Here is a 27,914-nt window from a genome sequence, read left to right on the forward strand (position 1 = left end):
GGAGGCCATGCTGACCCGAGCCCAGGGGTCAGTTTCTGGGTGGTCTGGCCCTGGGTGGGTCGCCCTGTGGGGGCGGGAGAGGGAGAAGAGCAGGCTCTTTGGAGTGTGAGGAAGCGACCCGCAGTCCCCGGCCTGGGAGGACTGTGTGGGAAGGGGGAGAGGACCATAAGTGAAGGTCAGTAACAGGGCAGCAGGGGATGAAGTGGGGTCGAGGTCTGGCTCTCTAAGAAGGCAGCCCCAGGGAACATCTGTTTCCATTCACAGCCTGGAGCGGGGCTGGGCGGGGCCAGCCGAAAGGCCAGTTGTGCAATGGGAGGGGCCTTTCCCATATCCCTGCTCCCTGCTCTTTGCGAAGGCCACAGTGAGGAGGGAACCGCTGTGAACTAGGCACCTCCTAAGTGCTGAGGGCCTTTGGGCTGATCTACACTGTCTCATTTAATTCTCCTGACTTCCTGGCTCAGAGAGTGTGAAGGCTGGCCTCAAGTCACACAGCACAGTGTTTGGAGCCAGGGCTGATTCCTCCCATAGACACAGCAGACACAGTGTCCAGGGTCTGTGAGACTTGGAGGGGCCCAGGAAGGTGTTTTAATTTTTCTAAAATGGGGGGAAAAAAAGAATATAATCCAGCTTATATTATTCATCTTTTAAATCAATGCACCTGTAAAAGATGATTGTGAATGTATTTTTTTCAAATCCGTTACTCTGTGCCCGTACTGCACCTGACCTTCCTATAAGCGTATCGTGTAAGGGTTTCAAGTACAGGTTCTGAACGCCAGTGTCTGGGTTCGAATCCAGCTCTGCCACTGATGAACTGTGCTCAGTTGACAGATTCTTAATCTCTCTGACTCTTATCCCTTGTCTGTAAAGTGGGGATAGTAGGAGAACCTACTTATCAGAGTTTTGATGGATGAATGGTGAATATTTTAAAACCACTTGCTTGTTAATCTAAGACTCGGTTTCCTTATCTGTAAAATGGGGGTGATGATAGTGCTCCCCTAGAAGAGTTGTAATAGGTTAAATGAGTGAATATTCTTATTTTGTTTTATTTATTTGTTTTTTGAGACAAAGTCTTGCTCTGTTGCCCAGGCTGGAGTGCAGTGGCACAATCTTGGCTCACTGCAACCTCTGCCTCCTGGGTTGAAGTGATTCTCCTGCCTCAGCCTGCTGAGTAGCTAGGACTACAGGCTCCCACCACCACACCTGGCTAATTTTTGTATTTTTAGTAGAGAGGGGGTTTCACCATGCTGGTCAGGCTGGTCTTGAACTCCTGGCCTCATGTGTTCTGCTCCCCTCAGCCTCCTAAAGTGCTGGGATTACAGGCATGAGCCACCATGCCCGGCTAGAGTGATTATTTTTAAAGCCCTCAAAACCATGTGTGGCACCAAATGGTACCATCTGAGTGATTATTAAAAATACTGATTAGTATCTGGCCCCTCTGTGTGGCAGTGAGCCTTAGAGGGGCTGTGGCTGGGCCTGGTTTTACTCTCCTTGGTGTCCTCAGGCATGACGCATAGTAAGTACTCACATATTTGAGTGAATGAATGAGTGTACTCTGCTCCTCCTCCTCATGCCAGTATGTTTCTCTCTGCTGGAAGCCATTCACATTTTAGTGTGAAGTATGAATGAATGCTGCCTGTCCCCTTTGCATGATCTGATCACTATGGAAAAAAAGGTTCTACCTCCCTGGGAAAGGAATATGAGGCCTCAGTGACCAGGTCGGAGCATTTTGTTGGTGATAGAGAAGGATGTTTTCTTGGACTCTACACCTAGGAGCATGTTCTCTGCCTCCTTAGAGCGAGGCATCGAAGCACTTGTGCCCTTTATATTTTTAAAGATAACGACCAGGCGCGGTGGCTCATACCTGTAATCCCAGCACTTTGGGAGGCCAAGGTGGGTGGATCACCTGAGGTCGGGAGTTCGAGACCAGCCTGACCAACATGGAGAAATCCCATCTCTACTAAAAATACAAAATTAGCCAGGCTTGGTGGCACTTGCCTGTAATCCCTGCTACTTGGGAGACTGAGGCAGGAGAATTGCTTGAACCCAGTAGGTGGAGGTTGTGGTAAGCTGAGATCATGCCATTGTACTCTAGCCTGGGCAACAGAGTGAGATTCCGTCCCAAAAATCATCATAATAAAAATAAAATAAAACAACTAAATAAATAAAGATAACATTTTCCTCCTTTTTCTGAGGGACAGAAGCCTTTGGCCGGCAGCAGAGGTCAAACGCCAGCTCAGAGGAGACGAGAGGCCCGGCCAGTTCCAAGGCCTTCCAAGAGGAAACCTTGCCCACAGATCCGCAGGAAGTTGCAGTAATGAGTTGGTGAGTCCCCAGGAGGACTGCCCGCTGAGTTGGGATCAAGTTCAGGCTGCCAGGGCTCAGATAAACTAGAAGGGCCTCTGCCACTTGGGACATAAAGTTCTGAGCCTGGCGGGAAGCCGGGAAGGGGTGGTGGCCCTGAAATCATGATGGCACGCAAGCCCTGGGGAGCAACCTCAGGCCCCAGCTGGGAGCATCCAGCCCGGCTGTCAGGCTACAGTCCTGCCTTGTCACTGATCAAAGGAAAGCAGTTGGTTTCCCTGGCAGATTTGTTCTGTGTTTATTTCTCCTCTTGGAGCTTTTCTCCTCGCACACAAGACCCGCAGTACTGCTGTGTTCTCCAAGTAGTTACCTTTCTTGTGTCAAAGGCTTCAGGAGGTGGCTTTGTAAGTTAATGTTTGCAAGAAATTAACTGAAGACTCACGGCTTGGCATCCTGGGTCCCTGTAGTCTGAACACCGTTGCGGAGTGGATAGCTCAATTGAAGGACATTTATTGAGTGCCTCATGTGTGCCAAGCCCTGTGTATGTTGAGGAAAGCACTTTGGAGTTCAGTCACTAGCTGGGACTTTGGAAAATGCACCTAAATTCTGTGGCCTTCCATTTCTTTATAGAACAGGGATCATTCCTGACAGGGCCAGGATGACGACATTGATTCTGTCCATCAGTCTGGGACTTACTGAGGGCTGATGCCACCCAGTCCCTGTGCAAGGCACTGGGTTGCAGGCAGTAAGAGATGCAGATACTTGACCTTGCAGAGCCTATATCCCGCTTGTGGATGTAGGACCTTCCTCTTCTTTTAAAAAAATTTTTTAATTATTTACTTATTTATTTTTACCAGAGTCTGGATCTGTCGCCCAGACTGGAGTGCAGTGGTGCCATCTTGGCTCACTGCAACTCCGTCTCCCAGGTTCAAGCAATTCTTCTGCCTCAGCCTCCCGAGTAACTGGGACTGCAGGCTCCCACCACCATGCCCAGCTCATTTTTGTATTTTTCATACAGATGGGGTTTCCCCATGTTGGCCAGGCTGGTCTCAAACTCCTGACTTCAAGTGATCTGCCCACCTCAGCCTCTCAAAGTACGACCTTCCTCTTGATGCTGTAACAAATGACCATAAACTTAGTGACATGGATGGAGCTGGAGGCTATGATCTTAAGTGACCTAACGCAGGAACAGAAAACCAAAGACCACACATTCTCACTTCTAAGTTGACGCTAAATGTTGACTACGAGTGATTGTAAAGATGGGAATGATAGTCACTGGGGACCACTAGATGGAGAAGGGAGGAAAAGGGGGCATGGGCTGAAGAACCACCCGTTGGGTGCTATGCTTATGGCCTGGGTGATGGGATCATTGGGATCTGAAGCCTCAGCATCATGCAATTTACCAATTGTGAACTCAACAAGTTCACAAGTCTATGATTTCACAGTTCTGTTGATTAGAAGTCCCATCTGAGTCCTGCTGGGGTGAACTCTGGGGATTTGCAGGGCTGTGCTCCCTCTGAGGCTCTAGGGGATCACCTCCCTTGACTTTTCCAGCTTCCAGAGGCCGCCTGCATTCCTTGGCTATTGGTCCCTTCCTCCATCTCCAAAGCCTCAGCATCCATGTCAAATCAACTTTCCCTTGACTTCCACCCCCACCCGACTTCCACCATTCATCTCCTTCTCTGACTCTCACTCTCTACTTCCCTCTTATAACGACCCTCGTGATTACATCGGTCCCACCCAGATAATCCAGGAAATTCTCCCCATCTCAAGATCTTTGATTTAATCCTTTCTGCAAAGTCCCTTTTGCCAGGTAAGGCCACATGGTCACAGATCCTAGGGATTCGGATGTGGACATCTTTTAAGGGCCCATGATTCTGACTACCATGGGAAAAGAGACAATCAGTGATAAACGTAATAAGTACATTATGGAAAAAGAAAGCAGGACAAAGGGGATTGGGAATTTACAGTGGTGTAAAAGAGACAGATGGTGATTTTAAAAGCTCAGTTGGGGTAAGCCTCATTGAGAAAGCAAAATTGGAGCACTGACTGGAAGGAATTGAGGGACCAGCTAAGCAGGTGTCTGGGGAGAGAGCAACTCAGGGGCTGTGCAAAGGCCCTGGGGTGGAAGCTGTCAAGGAAGAAGCTAGAGCAGAGCAAGCATGATGAAGAGAAGTGGAGATGGTGATCTCAAGAGACCAGCACTGTGCCAGGCATATAGTAAATGCTCACTAAAAGAGGTTCCTGTCCATGTCCCCAAGAAAGCTTCAGAGATAGACAACACTCAGCCCTGTCCTCAAAAGTTTATGGTCAAGTGAGGACAGAGGAATATGTACAACCATCTTCTACATACTATTCATTCAACACTCACGACAACCCTGTGAGGCAAGTATGCTACTCCCATTTTACAGATGAGTCACCCAAAGAACAGAGAGGGCAAGTGACTTGCCCAAGGTCGTACAGCTGGGAGGTCTCAGAGCAGGTATCAAGCATGCTGGCTCCAGAGTCTGTGTTCTTCTTTTTTAAAATTTCAACTTTTATTACAGATTAAAGGGTGTATATGTGCAGATTTGTGACGTGGGTAAATTACATGCTGCTGAGCCTTGGGGTCCCAGTGCCCAACGGGTGGCTCTTCAGCCCATGTCCACTTCCCCCCTCTCCCATCTACTGGGCCCCAGTGTCTGTTGTTTCCATCTTTATGTTCATATGAATGCAATGTTTCGCTCCTGCTTACAAGTGAGAACGTGTGGTGTTTGGTTTTCTGTTCCTGCATCAGGCTACTTAGGATAATGGCCTCCACCTCCATCCACTGGAGCCCTTGCTGCAAAGGGCATGATTTTGCTGTTTGTTATGGCTGCACAGTATTCCATGGTGTACAGATACCACGTTTTCTTTATCCAGTCCGCTGGTGATGGGCACTCAGGTTGATTCTATGTCCTTGCCATTGTGAATAGCACTGTGTAACAAACATATGCGTGCACTTGTCTTTATGATAGAATGAATTACTGTCCTTTGGGGATTGAATCTGAGAGAGGGACTTTGATATCTCAGACCAGCACCACTTACTAGAAACTTAAGACAAGCCACATGTATAATTGTAAATTTTCTAGTAGCCATGTGAAACAGGTACGAAGCTGGGTGCAGTGGCTCATACCTGTAATCCCAGCACTTTGGGAGGCTGAAGTGGGTGTATGGCTTGAGCCCAGGAGTTAAAGATCAGCCTGGGCAATATAGTGAGACCCTATCTCAAAAAAGAAACAGGTACAGTTAATTTAATACCATATTATATTTAACCCAATATAGCAGAAACATTAACAGTTGAATGCACAACCAACATAAAATCTCCTAATGAAATGTTGGCGTTTTTTTTTTCCTTCTCTCCAGCCAACAATAGATGTTGGCAAGGCTGTGGAGAAAAGGGAATGCCAAGGCAGGAGAATTGCTTGAACCCGGGAGGCAGAGGTTGTAGTGAGCTGTGATTACGCCACTGCACTCCAGCCTGGGTGACAGAGCGAGATCCCACTGTCGGTGGGAAGGCAAACTAGCTCAGCCACTGTGGAATGCAGTTTGGAGATTTCTCGAAGAACTTAAAGTAGAACTACCATTCAACCCAGCAATCCCACAACTGGGAATATGCCCAAAGGACAGTAATTCATTCTGTCATAAAGACACATGCGCTCCTATGTCTTCCAAATCTGGTCCGCATTTTATTCTTATGACTGATCTCAATTCGGACCAACCGTGTTTCACAGGGAAGTACAGTCAGAGAGCGACAGCCACGTCGAGCCATCAAGCAGGCAGATGAAATGTGTTATGCATGACTCTTCATTCCACAGTCTTTATTGAGTGTCTGCTTTGCACCAGGCACTGCTTAGGCATCGGCGATTCCAAAGCGAACAAACAGATCCCCAAAAGCTGCCCCCTTGGAGCTGACATCCTAGGGTGGAGACAGACAACAAACACAGAAAGCAAAGTCAGTAAAATACAGAATCTGTCAGGTGGAGATGAGCGTGAAGAAGCATCAAACCGAGAGGGGCAGCGTGAGTCCCAGTGGTATAGAAATGGTGGTTTTCAGTCCTGGGGTCAGAGAGGACCACAGCAAGAAAATGACACGTGAGCAAAAGTCTGGAGGAGGTGACGGGCGAGGAGTGCCGCAGCTGGGTGAAAAGCATTCCGGGTGGAGGGCGCTGCAGGGGCACAGGGCTGGCGCCTTGCCCAGCAAGGATGCTGAGAGAGGGCATCTGGAACCTCATCTACCCAGAGGGAGGGGAGTCATACTCTTGGCAGAAATGGGGCCACCCAGGGATTGAGAGAGAGAGAGAGAGAAAGGCAGGAAATGGGCCAAGACTTTAACATCAACCGGAAACGCCTGCATTTTAAGGGGAAGGTGGAGGAGATGGAGGATGAGCAAAAACCACTTGGGAGGCGTTGGCTGCCTTAGGAGAGTGCAAGACCCCAGGTTCCAAGGAGCAGGAAGTTTCTCAGATGGAACGTGGGCCAAGGGTGGCACTCTGCCTGGGGAACAGGGTGAGGGTAGAGGAGGCCCAAGAGGTGGTGGCGCAAAACGCTCATCTCCTAACAGCAAGCATGGGCTAAGCCTAGATCGTCGCTTAAGTGCAGCTGGGCCTCGTGGCAAACCTGCGGGTAGGTTCTGGCTCCATATCCCTGTTTCACAGATGAGAAAACAGAGGCACAGAGATGGGGCAGGACCCGTTCCAGGTCGTCCTGGTAAGTAGGGGTAGCAGCTCCACATCACCTATGTGGGTGGCTCCTGGCTTCTAAATAAACAGCCTCACCCTGCAGGGAGGGGCATTGAGACTGCGTCCCAAAAAGCTGAAAGAAGAGGCAGTGCAGCACCCTGGACAAGGCCCCCGTAAGGGCTCAGCCAGTACTTTCCAGATAAAGAAATGAAGGAATATTCTAGAATCTAGGGTAAGGTAACGACCAGGACTGGGCCTAGTTGGGAAGCAAAGGAGGCATCTAGGGTCTAAAATGTAAAAAGACTCTCACTCTTGGGTTCCTGCATTTATAGGACTCTGACGGTGAACTTAAATTTTGCATTGCTCACTGGGCAAGTGTCTTAACCTCTCTGTGCATGGGATCCTAGACAGCACCTGCTTATAAGGCTAATATGAGACCTAAATGCATTAAAATGCAGGAAGTGCTTCAAACATTGCCTGACCCACAGACTATATGGTTTTTAAGTTGTTTGTTTGTTTGTTTTGTTTTGTTTTGTTTTGATATAGGGTCTTGCTCTGTGACCCAGGCTAGAGTACAGTGGTACGGCTCACTGCAACCTCTGCCTCCCAGGTTCAAGTGATTCCCCTGCCTTGGCCTAACAAGTAGCTGGGATTACAAGCATGTGCCACCATGCCTGGCTAATTTTTGTATTTTTAGTAGAGACAGGGTTTCACCATGCTGGGCAGGCTGGTCTCAAACTCCTGATCTTAAGTGTTCTGCCCACCTTGGCCTCCCAAAGTGATCACGGCTCACTGCAGCCTCAACCTCCCAAGCTCAGGCGATCCTCCCGTCCCAAGTAGCTGGGACTACAGGTATGCATCACCATGCCTGGCTACTTTTTTTTTATTGTGTATTTTTTGTAGAGATGGGGTCTCACTATGTTGCCCAGACTGGTCTTGAACTCCTGGGCTCAAGGGATCCTCTGCCTCCCTAAGTGCTAGGATTACAAGTGTGAGCCACCGCACCTGACCTACACGGACTATATGTGTTTGCTACTATTGTCATTCACCAAAAGGCTGAGAGGGGTTGATGGTACCTGCCCAGGGCATTCTAAAGGCTGTGCTGGCCAAGGGGTGGGAGGTGAGGGTCTCTAGGGAGGGAGGAACCAACCTTTCTCGAGCACTCACTCTGTGCAAGTGTTGGGCATGGCTAGCACCCTCTCCTGTAGCCCCACATCGACCTCACGAGGCAGGTGCTTTCATATGCCCCTTTTACAGATGAAAGAACTGAGGACCGTGAGCAGGAGGCTTTCCAGCATCTCACAGAGGCTGAGCTGGGATCAGGCAGCTGCGTCAACCCTAGTGCTTGGGTCCCTTCTGCTTCACCTAGTGGGTGCCACAGGGTCTGACCTACCTGGGTTCCAGCCTCCTCTCTGCTGCTGTTGCCTGACCTCAGGCAGCCCCCTCTGTTTCCTCATCTGTAAAGTGGGCATCAAAACAGTATCTGTTTTGGGGCCAGGTGCAGTGGCTCACGCCCATCCCAGCACTTTGGGAGGCCGAGGCTGGCAGATTACTTAAGGTCAGGAGTTTGAGACCAGCCTGGCCAGCATGGTGAAACCCAGTCTCTACTAAAAATACAAAAATTAGCCAGGCGTGGTGGCATATGCCTGTAATCCCAGATACTTGGAAGGCCGACGCAGGAGAATCGCTTGAACCCGGGAGGCAGAGGTTGTAGTGAGCTGTGATCACGCCACTGCACTCCAGCCTGGGCGGCAGAGCGAGATCCATCTCGAAAAACAAAACAAAACAAAAAACCAGTATCTGTCTTGGAAGTGCTGAGAACAGACAAGGGAATATAAAGTTTGTGAAATGTTGAGCCCACTGTGCTACATTCCTGTAAAACACACACGCGCACACACGCACACACACGTGCACACACATGCACACATGTGCAGATACACAGGCTGACAGTGACAGCACACTTCTGTGTGCGAAATGCTTCATGTGCTCAATTTCATTTAAATCTCACAAGAAACACACGCTATGAGGAACTACCCACAGGCCCACATCAGAGAGGAAGACCCTGGGGGGTGCAAGGGTGGGAGTCGTCTCTTCACGGCCGCACCCTTGGCCAGTCCCCGTCCAGCAGCCTCTTCCAAAGGAGCTGTTATGGGCAGATAGTTTGTCAGCCCAGCTTGAAATGTGAACAAGGTAACAGCCGAGCCCGCATCCATCCTGCTGCACTCCCCTGCGTGTCCAGCCCCAAGCCCTGCGTCAAGCACACCTCCTCGGGAGGAGACCGCCCCAGCCTGCAAGGAAGTGCTCATTATGGAGAGTGGAGAGTGACAGGCCACTCCCGGCCACGTCTCCAAGCAAGCCGGTGCCCCCTCCTCCTGCTGCCACCGCCCACTGAGCTGCCTGGACTGCAGACGCCCTGGTCAGAGCCTCTGGGGCCAGATGTTATAGGGCAAGCTAAAAATAACCGGGCGGGCCAGCCACCATCGAGGAAGGGGCATGTGCAGGACGCGGACACATGATCCAAGGGACTCTGCTGGGTGGAACTAAGAAAGTCCAGCAGGCTGTGCACGTTCCTGTCCCCACTCGCAGGCCCACGCAGCGAGAGGGGCTCCTCTTCTGTCTGCGTCTGGAAGGTTGCTGTCCAGTGAGGAAATGCCTTTAACCAGCATGGGGCCGGGCAGCCGCAGGAGGCAGATCATCCAGGCTCTGTGCCTCTTGCTACTTCTGCTCCATGCCGGCTCTGCCAAGAATATCTGGAAACGGGCATTGCCTGTGAGGCTGGCCGAGAAATCCCGTGTAAGTGCCTGGGATGGGGAGACTGGGGCAGCCTCTGTGGGTGGGAGGCAGCCTTGAGGAGAGGTGATCCCCAGACACTGCCTTCTCCTGTAAGTGTTCTCCCAAAACGTGGCAGGGCAGGCGTCTTCCTATCCATGTGTGTCTGAGTTGTGTGGTGGGCAGATGGGGTTCACCCCTCTAAAAGGACTCTTGCCTGTGACTCAAGAGGCAAAAGACACATCACATATGTGCAAAAGAATCATGCCTTGCTTTTGCCTTATTACAAAAGTGTACATGCTCCTGAAAGACAGCATCTAATTTCAGAGCCCCAGGACTTAAATGGAGCATTCCGTCTCCATGATCGGTACCAAATGTTTGTGAAATATACTTACGCATTCATGTGGTTGTTTATTCATTCTGCAAACAGAGTGAATACATTCTGCTAAACAGAATTTAGCAGAAACCGCTCTGGGGAAGGCACTGTCTGGGGTCCTGTGGGTGTAAGATGAAGGAGGTACCAGCCCCCATCCTCAAAGGTGGCGTGGCCCAGGTGCAGAGGCAGTTGGGTGACAAACCATGGCAGTACAAAGAGAAGGCGCGAGGCAGCGAGTGGCAAGAAACACATGCCCTGGGGCCAGCTGTCTTGCTGTGAATCGGGCTCTGCTGTTCGTTAGCTGTGTGACTTCTCTCAGGCAAGCTGCTTGACATCTCTGAACCCCAGCGATCTCATCTGCGAAAGAGAGAGGGATGCACTCCTTCTCACAACTATGTCTGGGTCGCCGCTGTTTACCAGGCACTGGCCTAGGCTGTGGGGATACAGACCTCAGATCTCTGCCTGGGGAACTCACTGAGGGGCTGGGGGCAGCAGAGAATAAATGAGAGAGATCTCATTTATTAGTGTGTGCAGTTTGCGAGTGCTGAGGAAGCAATAAAGCAGGAAGGGAACTAGGAGAGAGAATGGGGTGGAGGAGCCTATCATTTTTGCTTCCTCCCACTCCCCAGAGATCACAGATCCGCAGGGACAGAGTGAGCCCACAGAGGGCTCGAGAAGGTAATGCTGGCACCCACAGCACCTGCGTGAGGATTAAATGACTGGGTATGCAGAACGTCTTTGCAACATAGCAAGCTGGCAGTGCATCTTGGCAGCTTTCGATCAAATAATTGTGACTTTGGTTGGTGTTGCCTAACAGGGTAGCATGTAGGTTCCTTGGGGTAGGGCGGGGTTCTGTTTCACTAGCGTGTGCCCCTGGTGCCTGCCATTAAGTTGGTGCCTGGTACATTCTTGTGGGTGAATTACGAGCAGACGCAGTGGTAGCAGGGGATGTGTGTGCAGCTCTTCCCCAGGAGAGTCGGACAGCGTTTTCAGGGTTGGGGACAGTGGACCTGGGGCTTTAAAGGATAAATAGGAGTTTGCCAGCTGGAGAAGAGGGAAGGGAGAATGATTAATGACCCCAGGCACGGTGGGGTGCGCGAAACTGTATTGAGCCAAATCTGGGCCTCCAGGGCTCATATTCTCCATGTTGGGCACGTGCTCATAGTGGGAGACAGGAGGCCTCCAAGAGGTGGAGAGAGTAGTAGAGTGAAATGATGAGGCGCTTGGAGAAGGGAAAGCTCATGTGAGATGATGTAGTCACCTAAGGCTTCCTGGAGGAGGTGGAGACCCTGACTGGAGCTTGGGGAAGGATTAAGAATTAGGAGGAGGAAGGACATTCCTGGAAGAAGGCTCAGCATGAGCCGAGGCTCACAGGCAGAAGTGGTGCATCTGAGAGCTGCTTGGGAGACCAGACCTGGCCAGAGGGGAGGCATTGAGGAGGGGTGAGAGTCTCTTCTCAGATTGTATTGACTCCTCTGTGCTCTTCTCTGGTGCAACAGGATGATTTAACCCTCACCTGTAGTTAGTAGTGCTTTGGTTCTACAACCACAGAGAGATTCCCAACATGTCATCTGATTTTATCTCCACCATGTCCCAAGATGTCATAGGAGCCCGCACCGTGACATCCACATAGGAGGGTCGGCGTTGATGTGCACATGGGATTTGGGGGAGTCTCTGAAACACAGGTCTGGGTGGGCTGCAGGAGCTGATTCTCTTGTAGCCACCACTGGTCAGGATGCAAGTGCTTTGAATTGGCCCCGCGCTGAATTGAAACTCCCTAGTTATCAACAGATACTGGCCTCCTTCCTCAGCGCCTAGACACAGGCAAGGTTTATGCAGAACAACTGTGCCAGCAGGCGTGGTGGCTCACGCCTGTAATCCCAACACTTTGGGAGGCCGAGGTAGGTGGATCACCTGAGGTCAGGAGTTCAAGACTAGCCTGACCAACATGGTGAAACCCCTTCTCTACTAAAAATACAAAATTAGCTGGGTGTGGTGGCACATGCCTGTAATCTCAGCTACTCAGAAGGCTGAGGTGGAAGAACTGCTTGAACCCAGGAGGCAGAGGTTGCAATGAACTGAGATCGCGCCATTGCACTCCAGCCTGGTCAACAAGAGTGAAACTGTCTCCAAAAAAAAAAAAAAAAAAAAAAAGAACAACTGTACAACTGTGCCTCAGAGAAAGCCCTGGGCAAAGACAGGCTGTTGGCTGTGGCTCAGAGCACAGGGAGGGCTGGGAAGAGCGCCTGGCCTAGAACTCATCACAGCGACATCTCTAATGTGCTGTGCAGTCTTGGACCACTCACTGCCCTTCTCTGGTCTTCAGTCCTCACCTGGGAAATGAAGATGGAGAACTTATGACTTTCATGGCCTTTTCGTTCTGATTCCAATTTCCATAAAAACACTCGACAGGGACTTAGGGGTGATAGGAAGCAGCCCCCACATGCTCAAAGTCGAGACTTCCCCATGAGGCACCACTCCCTGACCCTACGCTGAGTCAGACCTTCAGCCTTGGCTCTGTCCCTCAAGGGCTATGAGCTGGTCGGGGTGAGGAGACGCTGGGTGTGGGCTGAAGCTGGCTTGCAGCCCCTCTGGAGAGCCACTTCTGTTCCACACAGCCATGATCACAAATTAAGTTATATAAGTTATATAAAATTAAATCATTTATATTAAAAAGAAAGGCAAGAATTTTTTTTTTTTTTTTAAGACAGAGTCTCTTGATGTGATCTTGGTTCATGCGACATCCACCTCCCCGACTCAAGTGATTCTTGTGCCTAGGCCTCCTGAGTAGCTGGGATTACAGGCATGCACCACCACGTCAGGCTAATTTTTTGTATTTTTAGTAGAGGTGGAATTTTGCTGGTCTCAAACTCCTGGGCTCGGCTGATCCGCCCGCCTCGGCCTCCCAAAGTGCTGGGATTACAGGCGTGAGCCTCCGCACCCAGCCAGGAAATACTTCTTATTAGAAATGCATCACTTTCCAATTGTATTGCTCCATTTTGCTATTCTCTCTGCTCCTGGGGTTTTATGTCTCTTGCATCCGTGTGGTACGACGAGGAGAGAAGGTACTCCACATCTCTTCCCACTCCCATTGAGTGGCCTCACGTGGGTTGCCTGAAATCAACCAAGCTGTGAGTACACCTTGGAAACTGGCCAGGGCCGCGTGCGGAGAGCTGGTGGTTCAGTCCTGAGCAAGCGAATGGCTGCCGGTAGCCCGCTCTGCTTTGTCAGCCTCGTCCCCCGGCAGAGTGACTTTTGTGTAGGGGACTGGACTCTTAGAGTGGGGTCAGTTAATGTCCTGAGTGCTGTTTATGCTTCTTGGTCTAAGCATGGCAGAGATAGTGCCAGAGATGAGCACGCTTGCCTTCCATTCCCATGGGAGGAGGAGACCCTGACTGGAGCTTGGGGAAGGATTAAGAATTAGGAGGAGGAAGGTCATTCCTGGAAGAAGGCTCAGCATGAGCCGAGGCTCACAGGCAGAAGTGGTGCATCTGAGAGCTGCTTGGGAGACCAGACCTGGCCAGAGGGGAGGCATTGAGGAGGGGTGAAAGACTCTTGCCTTCCATTCCCATAGGAGGCCCTTAGAGGAGGCTTCTAATGAGAAGTGCTGGGTCTCCCACCTTCTATCTCTAAGACCTTCCGGAGGTTCCTTCTCCTATCTGAGCCTCAGTTTCTTCATCTGCAGCATGGGACACAGCAGAGCCTTCTTTGCAGGGTTCAGTAAAAAGGCCATGGAGCCTATGGTTCCCTGCCTGGCACAGAACTGCATTCCCTACATGTGTACTACAGACAGATTTAAAAACCCATTCCAGGCCAGGCACAGTGGCTCGTGCCTGTAATCCCAGCTACTCGGGAGGCTGAGGTAGGAAAATCGCTTGAACCTGGGAGGCAGAGGTTGCAGTGAGCCGAGATCGTGCCTTTGGACTCCAGCCTGGGCAAGAAGAGTGCAACTCCATCTCAGACAAACAAACAAACTAGCAAACAAACAAAAAAACCCCATTCCAGAACCAAGTATTTATGAAGCTGAATAAAACAGAAGCAAAATGTTTGCAAATAGTCCAATAACCTTTCCATGGAGCGCAGTCGTTTCTGTGGAGTTGGTATTTTTGGCTTTTCTTTCCTGGCATTAGATAAAACTCCTGAGAACAATGATTTACTGAGCGCTTATGCTGTGTTGGGACAAGCATTTGCCATGCATTCGCTCTTGGGAGCCTCTCGACGAATCCACCAGGTGGAGACCACGGCAGCCACATGCGGGTCTGGGTGCTGTGCAGCGTCTGGACTGGGCAGGACGGCCCCTGCTGTCAGTGTGACTGTGGGTCTGTTTTCCCCTCTAAGCACCCATCCAGGGCAACTGGAAATGGTGGTTCAGTTTGCACCCTACCCAGAGATGCCTGTCCTGCCGAGGGGGCCTCGCAGGGGCTACAGCAGCCAGGAGCAACAGATGCCACTTTCTCTTTCAAATGCATCCTGTCAGACAGGGGTCCCCATTGCAGCTCATCTGTCTGGAGGCACCCCCTGTGCTAATAGCAGTAGGGGACTGTAGGAGCCAGCAGTGGCCCACACAACTCGTATTCCTCAGTTCCCCAACCTAGTTCTCCTTTCCCCCATTATCTCTGTGAGCTCTTGAAAGCCTTCCAAACATCCTTTTATTTTTTGCTGAGATAGCAAGAGTGGGAGAGGCAGATGGCCTGAGGCTGTGCTCTCACCATTCCGTGAGTTCTGACCTTCACCTTCACCTTCATCTTTGTACCGTAAGCATCTGTGTCTGCTGGCCTGAAGGCTTTCTCTGGCTGCAGGAGCATGCTCAGCCCACACACAGGCAGGCCAAGGTGCCGGGGGAGGTAACATCTATAGGAGCAAACGGAACTGGAGCCCGATGGCCCGGCTGGCTTCTCACCTTTGGGGGGAGGTGAGGAGTGTTCCACACGGTTTCTCCAAGGTCCACTGGGTTTGAGCTCCAGTGCCCAGGCAGCCACCTGCCCATTAGCACTCCCTGAAGGGGCACCTTCCCTTTCCTGCCCAGCTTCCCCACTCCCCAAATGGGGCTTCCTGGTATCCCCTCCCAAATTATTCCCTGCCCTCAAATTCTGTCAGATCCATGCCGTGGGGTGAACTGTGTCCCCCAAAAGATACATCCAACTCCTAACTCCTGGTCCTTGTGAATGTGACCTTATTTGGAAACAGGTTCATTATAGGTATAATTAGTCAAAATAAGACAAAGCCATGCTGGAGGTGGGTGGGTAGTTAATATGACCAGTGTCCTTGTAAGAAAAGGAGAAGAGGCCAGGCGTGGTGGCTCACACCTGTAATCCCAGCACTTTGGGAGGCCGAGGTGGACAGACCACCCGAGGTCAGGAGTTCGAGACCAGCTTGGCCAACATGGCGAAACCCCGTCTCTACTAAAAATACAAAAATTAGCCGGGCGTGGTAGTGCATGCCTGTAATCACAACTACTTGGGAGGCTGAGGCAGGAAAATCACTTGAACCCGGGAGGCAAGGTGGAGGTTGCAGTGAACCGAGATCGTGCCATTGCACTCCAGCCTGGGCAACAGAATGAGACTTCATCTCCCAAAACAAAAACAAAAACAAAACAAAGGAGAAGAGACACAGAAGCCGAGACACATGGAGAGAAAGCCACGCAAAGACAGAGAGTTGCAGAGATCAGAGTGGTGCGTCTACAAGCCAGAGAACACGGGGGACTGCCAGCCACTGCTGGAAGCTGGGAGAGGCATGGAAAGGTTTTCTCCTTAGAGCCTCCACAAAGGAACCAACCCTGCCAAACACCTGGATCTTGGTCTTCTGGCTTCCAGAGCTGGGAGAGAATCCATTTCTGTTGTTTGAAGCCCCCAGTGTGTGGCATTTTGTTGCAGCTCTCTGGGACACGAATCCAGTCTGCTCTGGGAATGAAGGGAGTTAGCTTCTGTTGATTGCAACTGGCAACCCTGATTGAGAGACATTTCACAGACAAGGAAAGTGAGACCGTTGAAGAGAATGACTTATCTGTGCTGTTTTGGCTGGGGACAGGAGGGGCTATCACTATATCCCCAGTCTCTGGGAGCTTTCTCTGTTCCTCGAACCATGTGAGCTCACACCCTGCAGGACTTCATCATCAAGATTATTAAGATGCTTCTGTCTTGGGGGTCAGCGGGTGCTCAGTGGGCTCCAGAGACCCCCAGCAGCACCCAGGAGGGAGTCTCCAGGGCTCATGGTTGAGAATCCCATAAAAGCCCAGGAGCTGCCTGGGTGCTGGAGAGAAGAGGGGCTATGTCGTACTAATGTGAAGCAAACTCATTGTAGCCTTGGCCACACCCTGGTGTCTAGCCCAGAACCTGGCATGGATGGGCGAGTGGAAGGAATGAAAAGGCCATGAATAGCTGACTTTTGGGGGGACCTTGGACAAATCGCTTTCTCCTCGCCGGGCCTGAGATTCCTCATCTGAGGTTCCAGCCCTGAAATTCCAGGTGGACATCAACGAGTAAAGAAGCATCCCAGGTCCCTGTGTGGTTGTCACCCGGGAGAAGGAGACAGGAAAGCAGGACACCTCTGTGCCAGGACTCACCGGAGCCACAGGGCGGAGGCAGATGGATGCCCATGGGCTGAGCACAGCGCAATCTGTCCACTCAGGGGACCAGAACTCAGCCATAGAAAGGTACGGAGCCTGGACACACACCACTGCACAGATGAACCTGGAAGACATGAAAGGTACGGAGCCTGGACACACACCGCTGCACAGATGAACCTGGAAGACACGAAAGGTACGGAGCCTGGACACACACCGCTGCACAGATGAACCTGGAAGACATGACGCTGAGCACACAAAGGCCACAGGCATGTGACCCCGTTTGGATGCAATGTCCAGAAGAGGCAAATCCAGCAGGATAGGAAGGAAATTCGTGGTTGCCAGGGACTGGGGGAGGGAGGAATGGGGGGCAGCTGTCTGATGAGAACAGAGGTTCTGCCTGGGGTGATGAAAAAGCTGCAGAAATAGCTCATGGAGGTGATTGCACACATCATGAATCTAATTAATGCCACCAACTCGCACACTTAAGATGACTGAAATGGAAAATTGCATGTTATATTTATTTTACCACAATAATTTTTTCTAAAAAGCAGCGAGAACCTGAGGCACTTCTCAGGAATTCTGTGGTGGCACATAGAGTCCCTGTGAGTTCTCCGTGTCCCCAGCACCAAGAGGCAGCCTTTCAGCAAGTGTCCGCGCACGGTGCCCACTCCGGCTCGTGGGCCGTGGCAGCTTCATGCCCACCTCCTCCGAGGCCTCTCCACGAACGCCTCGTTATGATTTCCCTTAAACGTTTGCATAACAGCCCAGCTCTTCCTTCTTGGCATTTAGGTCTGTTGTTGTTATTGGTATGATTTGTTTAGGTTTCTCTCTAACTGCTTTTGCAGATGACCACAAAAAGCAATTCGTTCGTCTTATCTGTGTGCTGTCTGTGACTTGTCCTGAAACAGCCACATGAAGGCAGGGCCAATGTCTTCTGATTTAACTCGGAACTCCCCATTTCCCGCCCAGTGCCTGAAATGCAGTGGGCCTGGGAATTATGAATTTACTATTGAATGAATGAATAAATTATGTTAAAACTTTCCGGAACAGAATAGATGGGATGGAAAGTTCTAGAGGACTCTCGGGTGCACTGAATGACGACGACATTGTCGGGAAGAGTTGGTCGAGTTTGCAGTCTTGTGAATTTCTTTCTTTTTTTTTTGGTCTCCCTCTGAGGAAGTCCTATTAACCTTGTGCCAAATTCCGTCCCCAGGGCCCAGTGCTAGGGCGCCGGGCACCAGGAAATGGCATTCATCTATGCACGCTGAACTCTAAGCCCACTGTTCCAGGGAGAGACATATTTTTAGATGTTTGACGTCCAAATTCCAGAGGAAAAGCAAGTAATGCTTAGAGGAAAATTGGCTTTCTTCCTCCACCATGCAAATCAGTGCTGGGGTGCATTTCTATTGGTCTGGCCGCTAAGCTGCTGGAACTTTCCAAAGAAGGGTAAAAGCTCCTGCATGTGGAAGGAAGGGGGTGGCGAGCACTGAGGGAGGGATGTGGGGAGATTTGGTGGCAGCTCTGGAGATTGGATTCTTTTTCCCTAAATGGAAATGGTTTATAAATTCTTCTACTGATTATTAAAAGAACAATGTTTACTGTAAAAAAAAAATTCAGACAACACAGAAAGTTATAAATTAGTAAAAATGATCTGAATTCTTCCTCCAAGATGTAAACTCTGGTGACATTCTGGGGCGTCTGTCTAGATTGTTTCATGAAGCAGTTACAGCACACATGTTTCTTCTTAGTGGTATTTTATTCATACTGATTCAAATTTCTTGTATTGAAATGAAGTTCACATGACAGACAATTCACCCTTTCAAATGTACAATTCAGTGGTGTTTAGTATATTCACAGGGTCGTGCCGACAGGCAACCCCGCAGCCACTAGCCTTCAGTTCTTCTTCTCTCTTCCTGCAGCCTCTGGCAACCACCAGTCTACTTTCTGTCTTTATGGATCTGCCTTTTGTAGACGTTTCATAGAAATGGAATCATCCAGTATGTGCTATTTGGTGTCTGGCCTATTCACACTGTTTTATGTGTTGCATTTTCACTTAATAATCTGTGGGAAGTATGTTAACATGGTAGATTGGCATCTTCCTTTCTTTTCTTTTTTTTTTTTTTTTTGAGACGGAGTCTCACTCTGTTACCCAGGCTGGAGTGCAGTGGCGCAATCTCGGCTCACCCCAAGTAGCTGGGATTACAGGCGCCCGCCACCATGCCTGGCTAATTTTTTGTATTTTTAGTAGAGAGGAGGTTTCACCATCTTGGTCAGGCTGGTCTTGAACTCCTGACCTTGTGATCCACCCACCTCGGCCTCCCAAAGTGCTGGGATTACAGGTGTGAGCCACTGTGCCTGGCCGGGCATCTTCCTTTCTAAGGCCTGTATGGTGTTCCCTGTGCCTTCACTTATGTATCCAGCCTCCTTTGGTTACACATCCAGCTTGTTTGCTTTAATAGAATCTGGACTTGGACTTGCTGAATTAGGGTTCCCACTGCCAGAGCCCACAATGGGCATTTTCCTACCTGCTTCCTAGGGATATCAGTGGCAGAATGGCTTTGCAAATCTGTTCTTGTTCATCTATATGAACAAAATAGCCACCAGGTCGAAATTCTTAAGGGAATCTTTTTTTTTTTTTATTTTTTTTTTGAGACAGAGTTTCACTCTTGTCACCCAGGCTGGATTGCAGTGGTGCCATCTCAGTTCACTGCAACCTCTGCCTCCCTGGTTCAAGTGATTCTCCTGCCTCAGCCTCCTGGGTAGCTGGGATTATAGGCGTCCGCCACCACACCTGGCTAATTTTTGTATTTTTAGTCGAGACAGGGTTCCACCATATTGGCCAGGCTGGTCTCGAACTCCTGACCTCAGGTGATCCACCTGCCTTGGCCTCCCAAAGTGCTGGGATTGTAGCTGTGAGCCACTGCGCCTGGCCCGGAATCATTTTTATCCAGGTAAGGCATACAGAACTGGAGAGCTCTTATCTGAGTTGTACCATGAATGTGTGCTCAGTGGCTGCTTTGAAATAGACTTACTATACAATCCCTGAGCAGGAATGAAAATAAAAGCTGGAAATCATGGGTTGCTCTGCGATTTTCAGGAAAGTGTGATCCCTCTGGGGTGAGTGTCCTCCTTTCTCAGAGGGATTTCACGTGGCATTATTGTTTTCATCTGAGAGGCAACATAAGCTGGGAGGGAAGGGCTGCAAAGAAGGGGCCAGGACAAATGTGTACCTGGGGCCCCCCATTTTGACTCCACCCTGAGCTGGGGCTGGGCCACGGGAGGGCAGAGGGAACACTTTGGGAGAGGGAGGGAGCCCCTGGACTGAAGGAATGGGAAGAAATTGACAGGCACCGTTGGGAAGCAACTCCCAGTTCCAGGCTCCTGGGTCAGGAATGCCCCTGGAGGAGTAGGACAGACCCAGGTTCGAATTCTGCCTCTGACACTTTACAGCTGCTTGCTTTTGGGCAAATGCTTTTAGTTTTTTTTTGTGTGCCTCAGTTTCCTCATCAGTAAAGTGGGTTTAGAATAGCAGCAGCCCCAGAGGGTGACACTGAAGATTCGATATATGAGGACCCAGCACAGCATCGACTCACAGTAAGAGCTTACTAAATGCTGCCTCCCTTGCCATGAGCTTGAATCACACAGCCCAGGCTCTAAGCCTGGTGTCTCAGTATGGTGACCACGTGCCTCCGTTTCCTCACCTATGCAATGGGGACAGCAGTGGTACCTACTGGGGAGGGCTGGAGGCAACTTCCGTGATCCTCCGAGGGCAGGGCTCTTGCACGCGCTGGGTGGCTGTTTCCGTATGGCCCCTTCTCTTAGGAACCTGCGAGTTGTTTGCCCTGGTCTTATCCAGAAATGAGGAGGTTATCCAATCCCACATTTCACTGGTGGGTTTGCTTCTCGTACGTGTATCTGCAGCCTCAGCTGGATTGGAACTCCTTAGGTTTCCTTTGCACCTGCTGAGCATCTAACCTAATGCTATGGAGATGGTGGGCGTTCACTAAATCATCAGTGAGTGAATTGAGGGAGGATACAGGAGAAGTGAAGAAAGATTGGAAGAGATGAAGAATGAAGTTACTATGGGACGAGAGGCTTCTGAGTCCATTGATTAAAAATAATAAAAGGAGCCAGGCGTGGTGGCTGACACTTGTAACACCAGTACTTTGGGAGGCTGAAGCGGGCAGATCACCTGAGCTCAGGAGTTCAAGACCAGCCTGGGCAACAAGGCAAAACCCCATCTCTACTAAAAATACAAAAAATTAGCCAGGCATGGTGGTGGGCACCTGTAGTCCCAGCTACTTGGGAGGCTGAAGCATGAGAACTGATTGAGCCTGGGAGGCAGAGGTTGCAGTGAGCCGAGATCGTGCCCTTGCACTCCAGCCTGGGTGACAGAGTGAGACCTTATCTCAATAATAATAAAAGAAAGAAAAATCAAGTGAACTATGGATTAGCATTGCCAGTGCTGAGCCGAGCACACACAGGTGTGATCTCTTTTGATCTTCACCACAAACACCGGCAGCAGGTATTACTTTTGTGTCTATTTTGCAGATGAGGCTCAGATAAGTTAGTGATTTTCCTGCGTGATCACACAGCCGTGGGGTTCAAACCCAGACGTGTTGGATTCCCACACCTGAGCCCTTAATCCCTGTGCAAAGCAGCCTTTGCTGTATAAGAGGTTATGAGCTTTGGTCCCTTCCATCTTGGGATATGGCTCCTAAGTTCTTGCTCCAAAGGATGAGGAAGCTCAGCTGTGAAAAAGAGTTAGGAAGCGTTCCAAGTGGAAGGAACAGCATGCAGAAGGCTCCAAGGCCAGGTGGAGCAGCGAGTCTTCAGAAACTGAGGACGGCCGAGTCCAGCTTTACATTTTGAAAGCATCCCTCCTCATCTCTGGAATGTGGGATATTAAGACCCACTCCCCTAGTTCACATCCACATTAAGTGAGCATAGGAGTGTGACGATGCTTGCCCATAGCACAGCCTTACACAAACACGAAGGGCTGCCCCCACACCCGTGCAGGACCCCTGCTCTGCAGAACCCACTGCACAGGGCCCATGTGCAGATCAGCCAGTTAATGCGTGTTAGGCACTTAGAAGGGTGCCCAGCAAGCTGCCAGGGTGTGTTGACCATCATCATCCTCATCTTCATCATCATCACAGCTTTTATTCCACCCAAAGAATATGTACTGAGTACTTGCTATGTGCCAGGCGCTGCTCTAGGAGCCAGGGACACAGGTCAGAACAAAACCAAGTTCCTGTCCCTAGGAGGGAGAAAAACAGCAAACCAATGAGTTCCTAAATACACAGTCCACCCAAGAGTGATGAGGGGTGTGAAGCTCCACAAACGGAGAGGAGGAAGAGAGGGCTGTGTGAGCAGACCCCGAGGAGGTGAGAGCCAGGCAGATATGGGGGGTGGGTGGGGAAAGAGCCAGTGCAAAGGCCCAGAGGCGGGACTGGGTGGCTGGAGAGAATGAGTCAGGAGGGGAGTGCTGGAAGAGACGTCAGAGACGTGGAGGAGGGCAGGGAAGCCAATTGCAGTCCAGCCTCTAGGCCAAGAACCTTGGCTGTTGACGCCTTTAACCCTTGGGGGCCAGGAATAAATTGGAGGGTAAGCTGTTTGTTTCTCTGAGTAAAAGTTCTTTCTCAGAACTCCAGAAAACACACTTTGTTTGGAACCCTCTTTGAGTGTCACCTTGCGTGACATGAAATATTTTTCAAAACATGTAATCCTTTAATCTAGACCTCTCAGTGAAATCAGTGCTTTATCACTCACGACCATCTGTTGTTTCAGCCACACAGTAAATAACTCGGGAGATGGGGCTTCTAAGGCGCTTATGTCTTTGTTCTCTCCAAATTCTGAGAAACGACATTTGAGTTTTCCTCTGAGACAGCGGCGCATCTAAAATTGATCTCTGATTGATCTCTGCATACCCTCCCGTCTGGGGCTGCCATTAAGGAAGTCACGGGACTGGGAGGCATTTGAGGTGGCTGAAAAGTGTTTTGCTTCTGATCACCCGGTTCCATTAAATTTCATAAATGAGGCTTGATGGAAAAATAAGCTGGGCGGAAAAATAAGCCACAACCTCCCGACGACGTACGGTGCATTCTTAACCACCCTCCGAAGGAGGCTGGGGCGGCTGTCATGTTAGATGAGGATTAAAAATAGTGGACCCCATCATGGGTCCAATTTAGTTAATTCTGCAGCGAGTGAACTAAGAGCTAATGGCATGGGATTATACACCTGCTGCGACTGGAAAGTTATTAGTGATGGTTACAGGGGTGAGGGAGATTGGGCGGAGAAGGGGGTGATAAAAGGACTGATCCACGCTCTGGTCTCCCTTCTGTCTTTGGGGAAAACCACTCACCTCCTTAAGGCCTCGTCTCCATATCCACCAAATGCCAGCTTAGTGGTCATTTTCAGTTTTCGTGAATTTAACAGCCAATGTCTACAAGGGTGAAAAGAAGGGTTCTCTGGGTGAAGCCCTCCCCAGGCTTTCCTGCCGCACAGGCCCCCTCCTGCTTGGCCATTCCTGCTCTCCACCCCTCATGCCCTCAGTCTCAGGCCCTGAGGCTCCCTGGGGGCAGCTGAAAACCTCTGGCCTTGGTGATCCCACCGGTTCCCAGGGGCAACACGCCAGGACCTGTTCCCGGGGACCTGGTGCCCCCTGCAGGGCATTGGTGGCACTGCGTGCAGTTTGCAGCTACCCAGATAGGGACGCAGAACTGCGCTCCGCCCCAGCCAGGCAGGGAGACACACAACTTCTGCTCTCAGTGTGGGGTGGCGAGGGCCTAAAAATGAAGGAGGATCATACTAGAAACATTCTGACGAGTCTGGGAAAGCTGCCCTCAGAAGGCCGTTTCAGCTGAGGACTGAAGGGTGATTTGGCCAATAGAAGCGGATGGGAAGCCTTCCAGGCAGAGGACCGGCATGTGGCGATGAAGATCAGTGGCACTGTGCTAGACGCCAGCCTGGGTATAGACACCATCCTTGGTGTAGATGCCATCCTGAGCATAGACGCCAGCCTGGGTGTAGACTCAGGGTACCCCAGGAGGGAAGTTCTATAGGGGGAAACTGATGCTTGCCCACAGTCACACAGCAAGTGAGTGGCAGAGAGGATTTAAGCCCTAGAACCGGGATTTGAACCAAGCCCGCTGGCTGCAGAGCCCACTCTGGTTGCCCCTCTGCTCTGCTGGATGAGACAAGCTCAGTTGGAGGAAACGGTTTGAAGAGAGGAATGTGCTTGGAGGGCATGGGGAGGAGGAAGGGCAGTTTGCTGGCATATAAGGACAGGAGGGTCAGGGCCATGAGATGAGGCCAATATATCCTATATCTAAGTTATCAAATTGAAGAAGTAACACGTACCTGGTTGGCACAGGGCTCGGAGGTCGAGTGGGGAGCTGGGACTTTGTCCCGAGAGTGCTGGGAAGCCTCTGGAGGCTTGGAGCACAGAGGTGACCGAATCCACAGGTGCGTTTCATAAAGTCTCTTTGGACTGCAGTTTGCAGAATGGATGGATTTGGAGGCAGCGAGCCAGGGATGAGGCCACTGTGGAGGCACTGATGGGGACTTGGGCCTGGGGTGGCATTCATTTACAGAATGTGCCTGGCAGAGGGACAGATACCAAGTTTCCAGGGGCCACCGTTACAAATGACCACAAACTGGGGTGGGAGGGGCGGTTAAACCAACAGAAATGAATTGTCTCATGGTTCCAGGGGCCGGAAGTTCAGCATCAGTTTCACTGGACTGAGATCAAGAGGTCAGCGGAGCCGCGCCCCCCACTCCGGAGGTTCCTTCCTTGCCAATCCCTCTTCCAGTGGCTGCTGGCGATGATGGGCATTCCTTGGTCTGTAGACGCCATCTCTGCCTCCCTCTTCACATGACTTTCTTGTGTGCATGTGTGTGCATGTGTGCGTGTGTGTGTATGCATGTGCATGTGTGTGCATACGTGTGTGTGCATGTGTGCGCATGTGTGTGCGTGTGTGTGCATGCGTGCGCATGTGTGTGTGCATGTGTGTGTGAGCGTGTGTAATCTCCCTCTGCTCCCCTCTTCTCAGACACTTGTGACAGGATTTAGGACCCACCCGGAAAATGCAGGATTATCTCCCTGTGTCAAGCTCCTTAACCTAATCACGTCTGCAAAGACCCTTTTTCTTTTGCATTTAGGATTCCAGGGAGTAGGGCCTGGTGTCTTTGGGGACTTTTATTCAGCCAACTGTATGTGCACGAGGAGACACAGGAGACTCGAGGCCCTCCCTTGAGGGGGTCGCTCACCGGTTTCGGAGCAAGAGTGACAAGGGAGGGCGGGTGTGGGACACAGAAGTGGGCGGGAGGGGGAGGGGAGGGGCGTGGCTCTACCCCTGGCCTGGGAGGGCTGGTGTTAAGGAAGCACATCCCAGCCGTGAGCGCTGATTTGAGTCTGGGGGAATGGCCCCTCTGAAGACCTGAAGGAATGAGTATTCGGCAGAGGACACAGACTGGGCAAAGGCCAGGAGGTGACGGCGCCCACACTGTCATCAAAGCAGCTTCAGTAGCTTTGTGAGGTTCTGTGAGTCAAGTCTAGATTGAGCAGGGGCTTGGACGATGTGCCCGCACTCTGTACGGAGACCATCTTTGAATTGAAAAAGTAATGTGTACGTGGTAAAAAGATATTGAACCAGTGCAGATGAGTATACAATAGGAAGAAATCTCTCTCAGCTTTACATCCTATTGTTCTCTCCAGAGGCAGCTTTCATAATGGTTTCTTGTGTGATCTTGTATATCCTTCCAAAAACGTTCTAAGCCTATGCCAATATATACATATTACATCTGTGTGCATTTTTGAAAACACAGATGGGGCAGAACCTACACGCTGTTCCGAACTGTGGCTTTCTTCGTCAGCCACCACATCCTGGCAATCTTTCATATGTGGCACATTGAGTCTTATTTCGTTTTTTGCCAACACCTTAAGGGCAGGTTTTCATGGCTGTATACTATTCCAATTTGCAGATATGCCCTATGTACTTGGCCAGCACAAGCAGGCCAGATTTTGAATATGTTGGGGGAGGATTTGTAGGGAGTTAAGTAGGCGAAGCATTTTAGATGAAGGGAACAGTTTAGGCAGAGGCCAGGAGGCAGGGCAAGCCAAGGTGGTTTTTTTCCAAGTAATCTATCCGGTATCTAACTCTGTGTGTGTGTGCGAATGTGCACAACCTGCCCACCACACACCCCATTTTCACAGAAGCAGAACAGTGTTACTGGCGTGGATGGGGTCTGGTGTCAGGGGACCCAGGGCAGTTTGCCTGGTCGCTTAAACTTTCTCAGTCTTACCTTTAAAATATTGATCTTATTGGTCACTCACCCATATTCCTGTATGTTAAGCACAGTGCTATATCTTTTTTTCTTTTCTTTTCTTTTCTTTTTTTTTGAGACAGGGTCTCATTCTATTGCCCAGGCTGGAGTGCAGTGGTGTGATCACGGCTCACTGCAGCCTTGACCTCCTGGGATCAAGCCATCCTCCTGCCTCAGCCTCCCAAGTACCTAGGACTATGGGAGTGAATGAGCATGTCACAACTAATTTTTGTTTGTTTGTTTTTTAGTAGAGAAAGGGTTTCGCTCTGTTGGCCAGGCTGGTCTCAAACTTCTGAGCTCAAGAGATTCACCCACCTCGACCTCTGAAAGTGCTGGGATTATAGCGTGTGTGCCACAGTGCCTGGCCCCTATATCTTATTTTTGAACTTTTTATTACAACATAATACTTCAGGCCGGGCATGGTGGCTTAAACCTGTAATCCCAGCACTTTGGGAAGCCGAGGTGGGTGGATTACATCAGGAGGTCAAGACCAGCCTGACCAACATACAGAAACCCTGTCTCTACTAAAAATACAAAATTAGCCGGGTGTGGAGGAGAGGCTGAGGCAGGAGAATCGCTTGAACCTGGGAGGTGGAGGTTGTGGTGAACCGAGATCACGCCATTGCACTCCAGCCTGGGCAACAAGAGTGAAACTCCATCTCAAAAACAAAACAAACAAACAAAAATAATACTTCAAAGCACATAAATCCTAAGTGTTCAGCTCCACGAATTCCCACAAAATAAACACACCATGTAACCAGTCCCCAGGCCAAGAAATAGAACAGAGCCAGCCCCTAGACCACGTGTCCCCAGCTAGTCACTGTCCACCAGATTCCTGACTTCTTCTGCCAGACATCACCTCGGCCTGTTTTTGAGCTATAAATGTAAGTGAAATCCCACTGTGGTGTTCTCTTTTGATCTGGCTTTTTTCTTTTCATTATTTTCTGAGATGTTTCGAAGTTGTTGCATGGATTTAATCATGTATGTACACATATATGTATACATATATACCATATATATTATGTATTATATATAATCTATCTCTCACACAGCGCAGATACTTAAGTAATTGTCCTCCAGCAAACATACCAAGATTCGCTTATCCTTTTGCTCTGGGCTTTCAGTTATTTCGTGCCGGCTGTTATAAAGAGAAACATGGTATCGCTGACCCCCGGAGCCGCCCTCCGGGTCTGGCTCTGCCTGCTTGCTGTTTCTCACCCGAGGAAACGCAGGCTCAGAGAGGCCCGGCGCACTGGCCCTCCCCGTGCACGCTCCCGGCGGGCGGGCCGGGACTCTCGCAGAGTTGCTGACACCGCGCTCTCCCCGCAGGCCGAGGAGGTGGGCGCGCCCGGCTTCTCCCGGCAGCCCCGAGCCGACCGCTGCCCGCCGCCCCCGCGGACGATGCCCCCCGGCGCCTGCCAGGCCGTGCGCTGCCAGGCTGACTCGGAGTGCCCGCGGCACCGGCGCTGCTGCTACAACGGATGTGCCTACGCCTGCCTAGAGGCCGTGCCGCCCCCGCCAGGTAGGTCCCGAGGGAGGGGCCTGAGGGAGCAGAACAGGTAAACAGAGCTGTCCCGGGTTGGAGAGAGCCTGACTCTGCGGAGAGGAAAGAGGAGCTGGGCTTTAAGCTGGGCCACCTCGGTGGGTCCCTGGCGCCTCCTCTGTGCACCTGGGAACTGGGATGGGCGCTCCTTGAGCAGGTGTGACGCTGCTGTGCACCTGCGGTGTGTCCCACTGCCCTTGGGGACCTGCGTTGTGGGAGACGCCCTTCCAGAGAAAATACCACTTCCTATGAAAATGGGGTGGGGTGAGGGACCCCAGATACCTCCAGGGAGCCACGGTCCAGCAGACACCCATTCCCGGGAAAATGCCCGCT

General features: G+C 50.8%; 1 protein-coding gene across 2 annotated transcripts in view; it reads left to right on the top strand.

Moving 5' to 3' along the window:
• Positions 1–9,496: 9,496 nt before the first annotated feature.
• The window catches only part of WFDC1 (WAP four-disulfide core domain 1), a 33,336-nt gene continuing 14,918 nt past the window's right edge, over positions 9,497–27,914 (top strand). The window contains exons 1-2 of one of the 2 annotated variants that reach the window (XM_023226868.2): positions 9,497–9,794; positions 27,368–27,560. In XM_023226868.2, coding sequence (XP_023082636.1) covers positions 9,651–9,794; positions 27,368–27,560 — 337 coding nt within the window. In that variant the 5' untranslated portion in view covers positions 9,497–9,650. The remainder of the gene's footprint in view (positions 9,795–27,367; positions 27,561–27,914) is intronic. The other variant, XM_023226869.1, reaches the window with a different exon arrangement.

This window comes from Piliocolobus tephrosceles, chromosome 17 (genome assembly GCF_002776525.5).
Source record: "Piliocolobus tephrosceles isolate RC106 chromosome 17, ASM277652v3, whole genome shotgun sequence".
In the NCBI taxonomy this organism is placed as follows: domain Eukaryota; kingdom Metazoa; phylum Chordata; class Mammalia; order Primates; family Cercopithecidae; genus Piliocolobus; species Piliocolobus tephrosceles.